Raw genomic sequence first — 15,027 nt, 5'->3', positions numbered from 1 at the left:
TGTAAGTACGTGTTAATTTGAGTCAGAGGTTAATTTTCCAGTTTACCTTCTGCTTGGCCAAAGCTCTAGGAAATATTCGTTCGACTGAAAAGTGTCAGATTTAACTCCTGCTCTTAAAAAACAGCAGCGTGGATTCCCCCACTCTCAGCCCATCATCACCCCACGCAAGATTTCCTCCTTATGGGAACAACGAGGGAGGAGGAGGAAGACTACCGTCTTAAGGAAAAGGAGGAATTACAGAATTAGCAATGAAGTTTGCAGTGGGGAAACTACCCCAAACATATCCTGCTGCCCTCACATAAAAGATAAATATGCGTTAAAAAACCACTACTCAGGGAGGGGAAAGAAGTGTGAGCAGCAAAAATATGTACATGTGTTTTAAATAATTTTTTTAATTGTTGAGGCAGTAATACTTGGTTCATGGAACTGCAATATACAGAGAGGTGAAATAAATAGCTTATATATATATAATATATATAATATAGCTGGTTTTAAAATATTCCCTTATCATTGGTGTACTAGGTCATCTTGTAGTCACTTGAATGTATTTAGCAGCATTCTCCAGAACTGAGCATAATGCAGGATCACGGAGCCGTGACACCTTATGTCGTCAGAAAGGTTACAGAAGATCGATGCGTCGAGAACTCCACGGAAACTCAATCACTGCGGCACACACCATCTTGTCTTGGGCCGGCGTGCAGCAGACAATAAATAGAGTACTGCAAAACCGGCACTTTTCGGGGCAGGGTCTCAGTAACTTTGGGAAAGAACTTTGGTTTTCTTTGGTTTTATTTTTTAATAATTACTTTTTTTTTTTTTTCCTCCTCTGGGGATATGCTTGAAAAGTTGTCCTTTCCAAAAAAGCGAAATAAGCACCTGTGTGTCATCAACAACAAGAAGTCAATTTAAATAGAGCAGTTCATTTTGTTTTTCAAGTCACAATAAATCCCTAACAGCTTTTCCCCAGCGTTTGCCATCTAGTCTTTTATTAATTTTTTTTATTTTTATTTTTTTTTTTAAACACAATGTACAAAAATAGAGCTTCTTCCTTATTTTTAATGTAAAAATATTCCTCTGGAGCAGTTTTTTTTTTTTCTTTTGTGGTTTATTATTGTGACACTGTTTTTGTCTATTTTTAACTGGGGTTGGTGGGTCGTATTCTCTTAGTCCTCTTGGTGACTGTTGTGTACTTGAAAGGTTTCTGTATCTCCACTTGCCCCTTTGGGTACCGCTTCATAAAATGTACATCTTGCTGGTTTTCCCGGGTCTTGGGCCCTTTCCGTGGCCTCCCTTTTTTGGTGAATCCAACATACCAGCCTGAATATTTTGCTGACATCAGTGCCGTATAGTTGTTTTCTAGGACTTTTTCAATGAAGACACACTCCTTGCTGGTGCCATCAGGCTGAAAAAGGGAAAAAAAAAAAAAAGAAAAAGAAAAAAAATTCATTATCCAAATGCAAGCTCAGTGACCAAAACCCAATTTGGCATCAATAAAATCATCACATCTGGATCTTGTTTTTGGTTCAAACATTGTTAATAGGAGCCGTAACAAACATCAGCTGAAACAGAAATGAATTTAAAAAAAAAGCACGAAAGCATGAGGTCATCATTTCATTTTTTTTTAAACACTCCTATCCAAGGAGAGAAAGAATTTTCAAAGAAGAGTTAAATTTATCCAGTCCAGCTCATTCTATTGCAAGCAAAGCAAGACATTTAGCTTTGCTTTTTCCATTAGGGAAGGAGGATGAATTGGACTCATGCCAGGGAAACATCATACTTAATCAGAAAAAAATTTTAAAAACCCAGAATCTCATATGGGCCAAACATCAGCATTGCCACTTCTACCCCTCATTTTTGATATGTTTTTCCAAAATATCTTATGGACTTGCATCCATAACTACCCAAATCCCACTAAAATCATTACAAGCCTTAGTCTAAGCCTTCCCAGTCCTTTGAGAACTCTCCCCTGCAGCACCCTGGGCGCTGACACCTGGTAAATCAACATGCATGGAGCTCCAGGGAGGAGCCAGAGGGGTGCCGCAGGTGTCGAGGTCCCCAACTCCATCCCCGAATCCAAGCGGTTATTTCGGAGCCACATTGCACACCCCAGGCTCAGCTCCAACTCGCATCCCTGAGCGACATCAGCAGCGGAAGGCGCCGTTCCCACGCCAGAGCAGCTCCCCGGACGGGCCAGCATCCCACCAGCATCCCGACGCGACTGCAGCTGGAGGAATACGGGGCAGCAGTGTCCTCAGGCACCAGACCCACCCCAGCCAGAGAGGTGGATGCAAGCGCCCGATTTTATACCTCTGCGCTCTCAGGGTTGGTTTTTGTTTGGAAGAGGGTTTCGTTTCTGGTGCCAGAGGGGACGTGGTCCTTCCTTTTTCCCCCTTCAATCTCAGCCTAAAAGCAGCCACCCAGAGCTCAAGTACCAGGCTTGGGAAACCATTTCCCCAAATGACATTCTTCCTCGCAGAGGGAGCCAGGATCAGATGCAGAACTGGAGGTCAGAAGCTCCTGAGCATGAGTGCTGCCCCCCCAACCACCCTGCAGCAAAATGCCCCCCCTCCACTTCTGCTGCAGCCTCGTGCAAACCCACCTCCCCATCACTGCCTCAGACTGCTGGTTCCCCACCTGCTTGCTGGGTCAAGACACAACCATGGAGAAGAGCACGGTGAAGCAGGCTGTCCCCCTGCAGCCCATGGAGGAAGGATGAGGGGGTGTAGAGATTCCACCTGCAGCCCGTGGAGGACCCCACACCGGAGCAGGTGGAGGCACCTGAAGGAGGCTGTGGCCCGTGGGAAGCCCACGCTGGAGCAAGCTCCTGGCTGGACCTGTGGACCCGTGAAGAGGGGAGCCCACGCCAGGACAGGTTTGCTGGCAGGACTTGTGACCCCGTGGGGGACCCCACGCTGGAGCAGTTTGCTCCTGAAGGTCTGCACCCCGTGAGAGGGACTCCATGCTGGAGCAGTTGGTGAAGGACTGTAGCCCGTGGGAGAGACTCACGTTGGAGAAGTCCATGGAGGACTGTCTCCTGTGAGAGGGACCCCACGCTGGAGCAGGGCAGAGTGTGAGGAGTCCTCCCCTGAGGAGGAAGGAGCGGCAGAGACACCGTGTGAGGAACTGACCACAACCCCCATTCCCTGTCCCCCTGTGCTGCTGAGGGGGGGGAAGGTTGAAGCCGGGAGTGAAGTTGAGCCCGGGAAGATGGGAGGGGTGGGGGGAGGTGTTTTAAGAGTTGATTTTATTTCTCATTACCCTACTCTGATTTGATTGGTGATAAATTAAACTGATTTTTCTCAAGTCAAGTCTGTTCTGTCCATGACAGTAATTAGTGAACAATCCCTCCCTGTCCTTATCTCGACCCACGAGCCTCTCGTCGTATTTTCTCTCCCCAGCCCAGCTGAGGAGGGGGGTGACAGAGCAGCTTTGGGGGGGCACCTGGCCTCCAGCCGGGCTCAACCCAGCACGCAGGGTTCAGCTCAGCTTGGAGATCTAGGCTAACAGACCCAGAGCTGGACTTTGAACACTGCAGCACGTGGATCTTGGGCTGGATTCAGGACTAATTTACACAGCACACGTAGCACCGGAGGGAGTTGCAGCATCACACAACAGCATCCCTAAGTGGTTTGAGACAGAGGAAATTCCTCTCACCTGTAATCTTCTGCCAGAAAATACGTTTTGTCCTTTAACTGGTGAGGTACTGGTGCTGCACCTAGAACATCGTGCATCGTTGTACACACTGGCACTTTGTTTCATGCCTCAAAAGATCCTAGGGAGTAGATACAGGCTCCTGTCAGCCCTGGATGTTGTCTCAGCTGTGGGTGTTTATGGATTCCGGACAGGGATAAGCGCAGTATGGAGCATCGTACAGGACTTAATCTAACGGTCAGCGAAGCCAAAGGAAGGATTTCCATCACAGTATTAGCCCAATCCAGCTCCCCCCTGAAGTCAAAGAACGAGTTTTTCAGTACTGCAGGCCTATGCTTACTGCTCTGCTTACTATTAAACTCTCTCCATGCAAACTAAACAGTATCAGCCCCCCCCAGTCTGCAGCCATCCCACCCATTCCACCCCGGGGGACAGGGAAGCCCCAGCAGCGTGCCCAGCACAGCACCCGCAGCCATGGTCGGTGCCCGGCTGCCGTGGCTCTGCGCAGGGGCTCCACCGGGCACGACGGCTGGGGCGAGGAGCTCAGCCCTGCACGCTTGGCACCCCTGCCCCAGGGCCAGGTCAGCCTGCTCTCTCCTTAAAGCCTTTCTAAAAAGTCCTGCACAATCACAGCAGAGTTTGGTGAGGTTTTTGGAAGCGCAGGGATCGTGGGACAGGAGGGAAGCCCCCCGGGCCAGGCTGGCTCAGGCTTCCCCGCACCTCTGATCCCCAAAAAACCACGTACGAGCTACAGACGGAGCTGTGAGATGGGAACCATCAGGCACGACAACCCAAGCTGGCATCACGCACGCTACAACAGGCGAAAAGCTTCATCATCGCCAGCCTCCAGGACCAGCCACCCCTCCCCGGCTTCATACCTTTAGCAGAGCTTCAATTCAATCGGTGCAAGTATATGCGATGTTTACCCTAAAATCATTAACGCAACCATCCTGCCTAAAGGGCTTCGTTACCACAGGTAGGTCCCATTAAGAGGGCGGGGAGATGACAGTGACTTCTGCATCAAACGTGCTAATCCGGGGTCCGTGTTCCCTATACGTGCCCCCTACACAAGGGCAAAGCCAGCTCTGCCATAGGACCGGCAATCTCCACGCCGGGCTGGGCACAAAGGTCCTGATTTTATCATCTGCAATTGGAAGCTCACAAACGCTTTAATGAACGGCAGAACTGGGCAAAGCTCAGTGATTCCAGTTCCTGGGGGGGGGTCGTTCTCTGAGCCCTGGGTTTGATCAAAGCCACATGAGCGAGGAAGGGGGAAATCAGTCGACACCACGGGGTTCCACCAGGTTTCAATGGGAAGCCATAAAAACCAGCCCCAGGTTTCTCAGGGCTCAGCCTGCTACAAACCCTTCCCCAATGAATGGAGAATTTTTAAACAATACCATGGCTGAGTTTCAAATCCACCCAAACCCAGGTGCTGATGAACCGACCGGATCCGTAGCGCAGGGGGAGCAGGTAATTGGAAGGGCCGTTTCCCCCACACTCATGGAAAGGTCCTGGATTTGAGCCCTGACCTTGTTGCTAGGAGAATTAAGGCGTTTTCATGCAATTTGGGAGGTTTCCGCTTGTACTGCAATGTGAGTTTCTCATGGAAAACGAAGACTGGAATGAAAAGAAAACATGTGTGTAGGAGGGGGAAGTTATTCTATTAATAACAAAAAAGTATTTACTTATACCTTCAAATTTGCCGACAGAGCCTAAGACGGAGACAGGAGGTGGAGGAATAACAAGGTGCAACTTCAGGCCAACCTCAGGGCTAATTTGAAGTAAACAAGGTGCATGAGATAAAATAACTTCGTTCTGGAAGAGGAAGAGCTAAATGATTTGATAACATGAAATTACAGTAACATTTACAAGCACCTCAAGATAAATCAGGATAAGGGCCTCACTTCCCCAAACAGAGCATTCCTGTACGTGCTAAGACACGCCAGAGACAGACAGATGATTTTCAAATCCTCACAAGATGATTTTACAGCATCTGTTATAATCCCCAATAGAATAAATCACTCGCACATGTTACCTACACCATGGAGAGCCAGACCCACGGTAATTATTAGGGGGAAAAGCAATTTATGAGGGTTTTCAATAATTTTTAAGCGTCACCTTGTTTCCACCAGGTGCCCATCACTTAAAGTCTAATCACGTCCCTATTTAAATGACAGCAAAACACTCATCGGGTCTGTCACCCATCCCCTCACTCCTCCAGAGAGAGGAGGATGGAAAAGGAAAGGGAGACAGCTTTGGCCGAGCATCAGCCCCCGCTCCAGCCGCCTGCTCACCCTTCCCCAGGAGCTCCCGGTGCAAACGCTTGCTGCCGATACGGGGCTGCACCCTCTGCCGCCGACATCAGCCTGGAGACGCTGCCAAGCCGCATTTCATACATACTTAGCTGTCAGGATGCACCTTGCAGAGCGCTCGCCCTTCAAGACGTGGAGGTTTACGTTTGGAACTGATTCTTTAAAATAAAGAAGAGTTCTGGAAAGCCTCGGAGCTGTGCGGGAACCGCTGCGATGGCACTGCCCCTCAATGGGGGAGGATCTGCACCCAGCCCCGCATCCCCATCAGCCCCGCAGAGCGGGGCAGGCACAAGGGCTTTGCAGCCCCAGGGGTCCCACACGTGCTCGGGGGTCCCACTTTTGCTCACCACCGTCCCACAGGCAGCATCTCCGGCCAAGCTCCCCGCTCAGGGCAGGGCGAGAGCTGTCGCAGCGGCACGACTCTGCTCCTGCGAAGGGCACAGGCTCTCCAAGTTGCCGCCACCTCGTACCTGTGACGAGCCACCCCCGAATCACTGATTTTGCTCCCGGGAGGCGCTGCCTGGCCGCGTGACAAGGCCGTGCCACCGCAGAGACGACAACTTGCAGCTCAATTCCTTGCTCAGAAATAATTCAGAGCGTTTTTTGTTTAAACACCCCCCTAATAGCCGTGGGAAGATGCAGTAGCTGTTAGCCAGGCTTCTGATCGAAACACCACCTTCCACCACAGAAAGCCCTCGGGCATCACCCAGGTCTGCGCAGGGGCGAGGGAAAGCAGAGCCGTGCCGGTACAGCCCGGGCAGCGCGAGGAGCCAGGGGCTCTCCGAGCGCCCCGAGCTTACCAAGGAGCAGCGCCGGATTGTTTGTGCAGAGCATTTGGCGACAGGCTCTCCAGTATTAAACGTGAAACACGCTGAACTGACACTAAAGCAGAATTAAGTGCCAAAGCATTTGCTGCTTCTACAATTACACTCCGGAGCGCTTTGGTGCTCCTGCTTCTCCTTTTTATGGCCCAACTTGGTCTTATTGTAGTTTGGCTTTCTCATTTTAAGTTCTCCAAATGGAAAGGATCAAAGGGCTCTTTGTTGTCGTAGCAGGAGCGCTCCTCCGAGCGAGGCATTCCTGCCACTAACAGCTTGCTGCTCAGGGGGAATTCGCGGCAGCCTCTGTGCCACCAGCCCGAGCCAAAGCATCAGCAGGTGCAGCGGCCGCCTCCGCCTTCTCCCCATTAGCCTGTCGCGCTGAGCCACCTGAGCAGCTTTTTATGGGAAAGGGAGGCCAGGGCAGGTTTTCTCATCTACGCTTCACAAATCTGGCTCAGTGGGCACCGGCAAGTCCAAACATCACTCGGCTTTTACGGTAACGATAAGCTCGCGCAAGCAGCTCGGGTAACGCCGCGGCGCGGGGAGAGATGCCTCCAAGACTGAATGGTTTCTCTGTTTGCAAAGATGGGGGCACACATGAAGCCCTACGCGCGATGCTGTGTTAAGCAGTTGTTAGCTAAGCTTACGGTAAAACGCTCCCCCCCTCCTCAAACGATGCTGCGATTAGAAGCTCTCTGGGTAAGGTGACTCAACTCCCGCACTGGTGATGTGCTGCAAATAAAAACAAACACCAAACCGTAGGAGACACCTCTGTGATGACCCAGGAACGCCGGCTTGGCACAGGGCGCAGCGAGACTCAACCTTTCAAGTAGGATGGGGATGACTCTCCTGTCTAATTAGCACCTCTCTGCAAGTTCAGCCCCCCCGGCTCAAAGTCAAACTGTGGAGCTACAAGCTCTCCATACAAGCGGGATCGCTTCCCTCTGCGAGGAAAGCAAGCCCCCTCTGCCTAAAAATCCCGGAGCAGGCAAAGCTACTGCTCAAGCAAAAGGTTTCCAAGAGGCGTACGCACCTCGGTTTTTTGCAAGGAAAAACCCTGAAAATGGGCCCTTTCCGCATCCCTCCCTCCCCCTCGGCAGACAGAGGGGGTTCCCGAGCAGCGGTACCCCACCGTGCTGGATCTCACGCCACCCCCACGCGCGAGGTACGCCCACTGAGCTCAGCAAGTATTTCAAAGGCTTGCTAAAAATTTCCCCCAAACGCTGGCACTGTTATATTCACACACTGCACTATACGGAAGAAATCCTGCCCTGTGTTTCCTACGTTTCGGAGCAGCGGCGGCATGGAAGGCTTGGGTTTTCAGGAGATGTGTGGCTCAGCGGTCCCAGTAAGCCACTCCTGAAGCATCCCCAGCTGAGGACCAAGGGCTGGTGCACCCAGCAGCACTGATACCCCCTATAAAACCCCAGAGCTTGTACACAGCGTGTACCTAGTGACGTGATTTTGATGAAGCACATCACTTCTCTGTGGTTTTGTGCCAGCTCAGCTCAAAGTCAGAGCTCGGACTCACTCCGTGTGGCTTGGAAAATCCCAAGCGGAAGAAGGTAAGGCAGGAGCTGTGTTAACGTCGCAGCTTTTAGCACTGCCACCTCTCCCCTTTCGCACGTACACCTTTTAAAGGTAGGTCAGAAAGTGTGACAACGGGGCGGGTACGGCAGCTGCCAGATCCACCGATGCCGTGGGAAATGTTATTTGCAGCACGGCAAATCTGAGTGCTCTGGCCACCGATAGCCCAGGCTCAGCCATCCTCGTGCACTTTATAGGCATTATCAGGACAGACCCATCACAAGCATCCTGATGTTCAGCATCCTGGATTTACGGCAAGGCATCCTCACCGCAGAGACACCTCTTGACCCAAATGCACATTCTTGCTCCTAGAAAATCAGGGAAGCTGCATCTCTAACTGCCAAGAGTTACTCAGCTTCAGGCGCGTTTCCTCCAGCTCTCTGGCCTCTGAACCTGCGCAATCCTCCGAGGAAAATACTTAGGAGTTATGACGGGCAGTTCAATAAAAGCGTCTGCCAGTGCAGCGGCGAGGTTAATTATGTATACAGGACATCTAAGTGCAGGGGAAGTAATACAAAACCCACGTGGAGGAGATTCTCTGAAGAGCGAGTACATCTCCAGAGGCCCAGTTTCAAAGTAGCGCTGCCCGGTTTTGCCCCCGCCGGCCCACACACACTGGGGGTACGTTCCGTCTCTCCTGAGAACGTGCAAAAATGGGGACAGTCTTGCGTGCATAGGATGGGACCTACAACAGCTTCGCAGAGCCCTGTCCCTGTTTGTGCCGGGCACAGCACGAGCTGCAAGAACCAAGGAAGAGAAAGGTTTAAAATTTTTCTTCCCTTCTACCTTTCGTTCAAAAATTCCACTTTTCTAACTACTATCTGTTCGGTAAACCTCACACTGCCCTGGAAGAAAGAGCATTTTGTCACAGGATGAACAGCAGGATGCAGAGATGAAAGGAGCGTTCGTAGGGATGACCCAAGCAAGGCTGAGGCTGCGCCAGGACGTGCCTCCTAACCTGCTCCTTCCGTCACATTTATTGCCAACAGGACGGCACGTATCCACAATTAGAGCAAACGAGGTTGGCTTCATCTGGAAAGAGGTACCTTTGGTTAATAGAAATTCCTAACGGCATCTCAGAGAACTATGTGTACTTACTATTAATGATTAGAAATGTCAAACACTTTTTAAAGTTATGAAACCAATAGAAAATTTAGGAAAATTTAATTTAAGTCAAAACTGCGGGTTCCTGCAATGGGAAGGTACTGCTTCAGGAGATCTGAAACCAAAGGCAGGTTTCAGACGTGACATCTGAGCAGCTCAAAGATATCTACCGTTGCCTGCACCTACCAGATCCAGCTGCATGTATGCTTCCAGGTGCTAAGGAAAGAGCTGGGAGGGCATTTTTACCCATCCATACAGGCACAACCGGTTGGTTAAATGCGCTGCCGGGGTTCGCTGTGTTTCCTTTTAGAGCAGTCATTTTCAGCCTCCACCGAGACTCACAGGCTCATCCTGAACTTTCTGTAAAAGCCAACTAAGACCAGCAGCGTATTTCATGTAGGCTTAAATTCATTATATAGGGACCTATGCCACTATAAGAATGTTAAAAAAAAAAAAATTAAAACATCAGGTCTAGACGATGAGTGGAGCAAGAACATGGACTATAACAGCTGCTGATCCCATAGCAGGTCTGGTAAACCCCAGGTTTATACACATAAAACAAACATATGCACTGACTTCTTAAGTTATCATTTCAAACGAGTGCAATCTCATTCAGCTGACATTCTGGTAGTGACACCAGTTTCCCTGGGGCAAATTTAAATCAGTGGAATTTAAGACCAAGAAAGGTCATTGATTGTCTGCAGGATGGCATTAATTCTCTTCATGTCAAATTATATTATGAAGAAGAAAGAGAAATCCATGATCAAATCAAGTGCCATCCATAAAAAATGATCATCAAGAATTGTTCCAGCCTGTGAATGACAAACATCCTTCTGTAAACAAGTGCAAGGCTTTTGAGACTTGTCTTCCTTTAGGAAAACCTAATATCTTTAAGTACCCAAAAGACATTGTAAGAAAATGTCAAGAACAAAAAATATATGTAAGCAAGATCTACTTTTCTTTGACCTTAAATGTACTGTAATGGCCACATCAAACGGACTATCTTTTGCTGCTGTTGGAGCATAGGTTTTATTCTCCACTTCAAAATTAGCCTCCATTCTCACTTCATCTCCAAAAATGACTTGAGTCAAGTGGGAACAGTCCTTGAAGAGCAGGATCCACCTGGATGTGCATCTCAACTGCATCCAGCTGAGGAAGACAAGGCTGCATTGCTTTGCTGCTTGCTGCAAGTCAAACACATCAACCTATTTGCAAAGTATCATTTAGAAGAAACATCACCCTCATCTTTGAGACGCTCAAGACCAACAAACATTGCACTTTGGAGGTAAGATGCTCTGAGGAAAGCAATTAAATTCAGCTTCATACAAGGGTCAGCACAAGATGTGTACAGCACACCCTCTCTACCCAAAATGGGTGAGGCATGACCAGGGCTCAGGGATCCCCTCTCAATAATTTTAATTAACATTTAACCTTAGGGAACTGAAATATTCCAACATGACGCACAGCTGCAGCCACTGAGAAACACAGGGGACAGGATGTTAGCAGCTTTATGGTGACACTTGCTCCTTGAACACAGAAAGGATTGAATTAAATTGTCATGTAGCTTTCAAGAAGGCGGCATTTTTTTTCCCTGGAAGGGGATACAAAGCTTCCAGCCACGGGATAAGAAAAAGCTTTAGAGGTCAAGCTTGGTCTGTAATGTGAACCTTGACTTTGCAAAAACTCCAATTTGAGAGAGAGAATCGGTGCTTCTTAAGAATTTCCAATTGAAGTTTGCTAAAGAGGAACCACCAGAAATCCATAAACCTGTTACACAGCTCTCTGGTGACCAGACACAGCCCGGAGATAAAGTCCAAGACTCACATCCTCAGCTGAGCAACTGTGACTCCCTAGCATAAAACCAGTAACATGAAGAAATTTATTTTTTAAAACAAAAGACCTTTCTCTTTATTTTAGAGCAAACACTTAAAGCATTGTGGCTGTGCTGAGAAGCTTAATTTAACTGGAGATGTTGATATATGGCTAAAATGTGACTATGAGGACCTCCTGACCACCTGGCCTGGCCCATGAAATGATGGATTAAGCATCAGTCCCATCTCAGATGTTCCCGCTACCATCCGAGGAAGCCCTGCTCACAGGATTCACAGCTCGTGTCACACACAGCTCCTCCACCCACAGCGTGGTTAAAGCCAAACCTCCTGTCCTTGCTCAGCCCGAGAGGATCAGCGTCCATCAGCGCTCAGAAGATCGCAAGAACTGACGGTAGCACAGGAGGACTTAGCATAGACCTTAAATATTCACATTATTCTTAGGTGATGTCCAACGAACACTGTGAACGTTCTGTCTGGCAAAGCGGCTAAACATGAATCCAACCTCAGCAGCACAGCGTGGGCTTGAGTGTGCTTAAACGATGTGCTCAATTTACAAAACCCGTGACCTAAATGCATCAGCCCATGCAGGTAAGTGTACACACAGCACTAACAACTGACCAGCGAAGGGAAGACGTGGGTAAATCCCCTGTGTGGTGGCACAAGCCTCTCTCCCCGTTCAGTGCCACGAGTACCACAGTCTTCTGACTCGGACAGCCTCCAGGCCTTGCATCCAAGCTTACACACACCCCCCACCCGAGGCCATGGTCCTTTAAGAATTGATGCAGTTTCTAACCGTTTGTGAAATAAAGGGGTCTTCTCCACATAGCACGTTTCTTGCATCTCCTCAGCCTCTCATGCAATGCGTGAGCTCCAGCACCACCAGTGTTCCCCAGCGATCCCCGTTCCCATCCCTCCTTCCCAAGCCTTGAGGCCATCCCATGTTTATCAGTAGACACCAAACTGCTCTCCTCCTCTAAACACAACGGAGCTTCAAAATGACCCCTACGCTCCCTGCAACACCGAGATCAGCCGCCTGCTATCCCACACCACCACAAAACATCTAAACTTCTTCCACAAAGTTCATTCAACCATCGATGGCTTCTTGGGGATCACTCCACGGTTGTGCCATCCAGAGTGAGGACTCTGCGAAAAGCCAGGTAACACTCAGCTGCCTCTGCTCAAGGACAGGAGCTGTTCCAGCAGGGCTCCTGCTCGCCAGGTGTGCAAACCCAACACAACCGTACCCACCTCCGGCTGTGACACCCCAGCCCTGTGCTGCCTACAGCTTCAGGGCAGAGGCACCGCAGCAAAGGTGCACGATGGAGTCCGGCCAGCTCTTAGCACATTACACCTACCGAGAGGTAACATGACAAATCACTGCATCCACATACCCTGAGACCGCGTGATAACAACATCCCTACCGTAACATCTAGCAGCCCCTCCTTGGGGAACTCTTCTGACATATTTTCAGCACTGTAAAGACTTGAAGCTGCGACAAATGAACCAGATGATACAAATTCCACCAGCATCCCCAGAAGTTTGAATGTGATACTTCAGGTAGCCCAGCAACGGGGAAAGGAGCAGCTGTGGAAGGTTGCAGTGTTACCAAAAGCCTGATGATATTTGGGGGCTGAGAATGCAGGAGGGTGATTGCCGATTTTAGCTTCTGCTTCTAATTTCATGAGAATCTCAGCTTCTAAGTTTTCAGAACAATAATTTTTTTTTTTTTTTTTTTTTTTACACTGGTTGCAGGGATAAAAGCCAGATTAGGCGAATGCAGAAGATTCTAATGGCTCAACCGAAAGAAAACTGGGTTTGCCATTTCATTGCTTTTGAGACCTTTGTGATCCTGCAGGCCCTGATTCAAGATTTTCAGACGCTTGAGGCTGGTTTCGAATCAGGTCCCTGTTCAAAGTATGACAGGGTCCAAGACTGCTTGGCTCCAGGTTCTACTGAAGGCGTTTATTTAGATGACTTAAACTAAAACAAACTCACAGGGGAGCAAAAGCCTGGGAACAGTTCACTTCAAAAAAGGACCAATCCCATCCTATAGGAAGAACCAGTCTACAGTCCAAACTGAGATCTGAGCAATCTGATCCAGCAAAAGCCATGTCAAGTTTTGCTTTCACGTGAGATGCCAAGTCAGAACAGTTTATGGCTGAACATGTCACAGAGAGATCCGCAAAATGCACGCTATTAAACCCGACACCCCACTAATTCTGGTCGTCTTTTTGTTGCAAATTCAGCATTCAGCCCCAGAAATTGTTAGGTTTTACAAGCCCCTTTCAAGCAACCCAAATACTGCGCAACTCCGGGAAAAATTCTGGATAAACATCAAACCCCTGCGAAACTCAGAGTTCTGCCTCAAATCCAAGATGCAGTTAGGCGTGGTTTTAAACATACAAGCTGAGGAGTGCAAACACCTCATCTACTGCATGGAAGTTTCAAACTGCAAACCTCTGCGCGCCCCTCTGCCCTTGCTGCCTCCCGACATCTTTGCAGCACGTTTGGCTGTTGGGACAGACCCTGGCGCCGTCAGGCACCAGGGAATACTCATGGCCAAATGCCATGCAGGACTTGGGCACGCAGAGGGCATCAGGCTCGGAGCTCGTCCCTGAGTCTCCTTGTCTCAGGCTAACACAGACCCCTGGCTTTACAGCAAGGCCCTGGTGTCCCAACCATGGGTGTTTCAAAGGTGGCTTTTCAAGAGAGCTCAACCTCAGCCTTGACCAAAGTCAACTGATGACAAAGCTGGTCCAGATACACCGATAAGGCTCTGGAGAACCCACCTGGTGTCCCCTACCCAGGTAAGTCCCCTTGTCCTACAAAGGGTGGCTCCCACTGAACCACCTGGAGCCCCTGTAACACAACACGCTCCTTCTCCTGTACGGCCAGAGGTATTATAAAGGGCCAAGACCGCAGCAAGCGCCTTCGCTCTTTGATGCCGTCAAAGTTTTTTTAGCCAACTTTCCTGACTAAACACACACATGCTTCAAGAAAACCCCTATTTTAAAGCTGTAATGTAAACAACCCCAAATTATTACTATCCCCTAAAGGCTACTGCTGGCAGGCATCAGTGATAAAGCTCTGCCAGAGCAGTCTGGCATCTAGCAACAATTTGTTTGTTGTCCTGCAAAAATACAGAGAGCCTTGCCATATGGTATTAGCAACTTTCTGGTAACATTAAGAAATATATTGGCTTGGAAAGCAGTTATCACACCAGAAAAAACCTTACATCTCAGAGGCAGGTCTATGCTGTAAGTGGTATCAGCACAGCGGTGCTGGTCAGGGGTGGGGGAGAGGTGATGGTGGCCAGCGGAGCCGTGCCACCTCCAGCTCCCAGCGCAGATGACATGCCCCTGGCACAGCCACGCTCCGGCTGGCTGAGCTTTTCTTCAAGAGCTGGACGGTGCTCGAGAGCACAAGCTCAGCACCGCTCGTCTGTGCTTCCTGAGCGCCAGGAGGGCTTCAGTGGTACGGACGTGGCATCAGCAAAGCTGTCCCCGGAAAGCACCCGAGTTAGCCGTCATCAAGCTGAAGCAACACCTCAGCCACACCAAACGGCCAAGGGGTTCCTACCTTTCAACCAACAGCTTTTTCCCCCCACATTAAGCACGGAGAAAGCAGAAACAGAACCAAACTCATTAAAATGTTTTCTTTTTAGAACAATGCATATATATTATAATGATTTTCTGAGAGTGTGTGTATACCAGCTCA

At 49.3% G+C, this 15,027-nt stretch overlaps 1 protein-coding gene across 1 annotated transcript in view; it reads right to left on the bottom strand.

The window, feature by feature from the left end:
* Nucleotides 1-381: 381 nt before the first annotated feature.
* Nucleotides 382-15,027, bottom strand: part of FGF18 (fibroblast growth factor 18) — a 74,074-nt gene continuing 59,428 nt past the window's right edge. The window contains exon 6 of the mRNA XM_054841848.1: nt 382-1,402. Within this exon, the coding sequence (XP_054697823.1) occupies nt 1,136-1,402 (267 nt within the window). The 3' untranslated portion in view covers nt 382-1,135. The remainder of the gene's footprint in view (nt 1,403-15,027) is intronic.

This window comes from Grus americana, chromosome 14 (assembly GCF_028858705.1).
Source record: "Grus americana isolate bGruAme1 chromosome 14, bGruAme1.mat, whole genome shotgun sequence".
In the NCBI taxonomy this organism is placed as follows: Eukaryota; Metazoa; Chordata; class Aves; order Gruiformes; family Gruidae; genus Grus; species Grus americana.
This window is presented reverse-complemented; position numbering and strand designations above follow the sequence as displayed.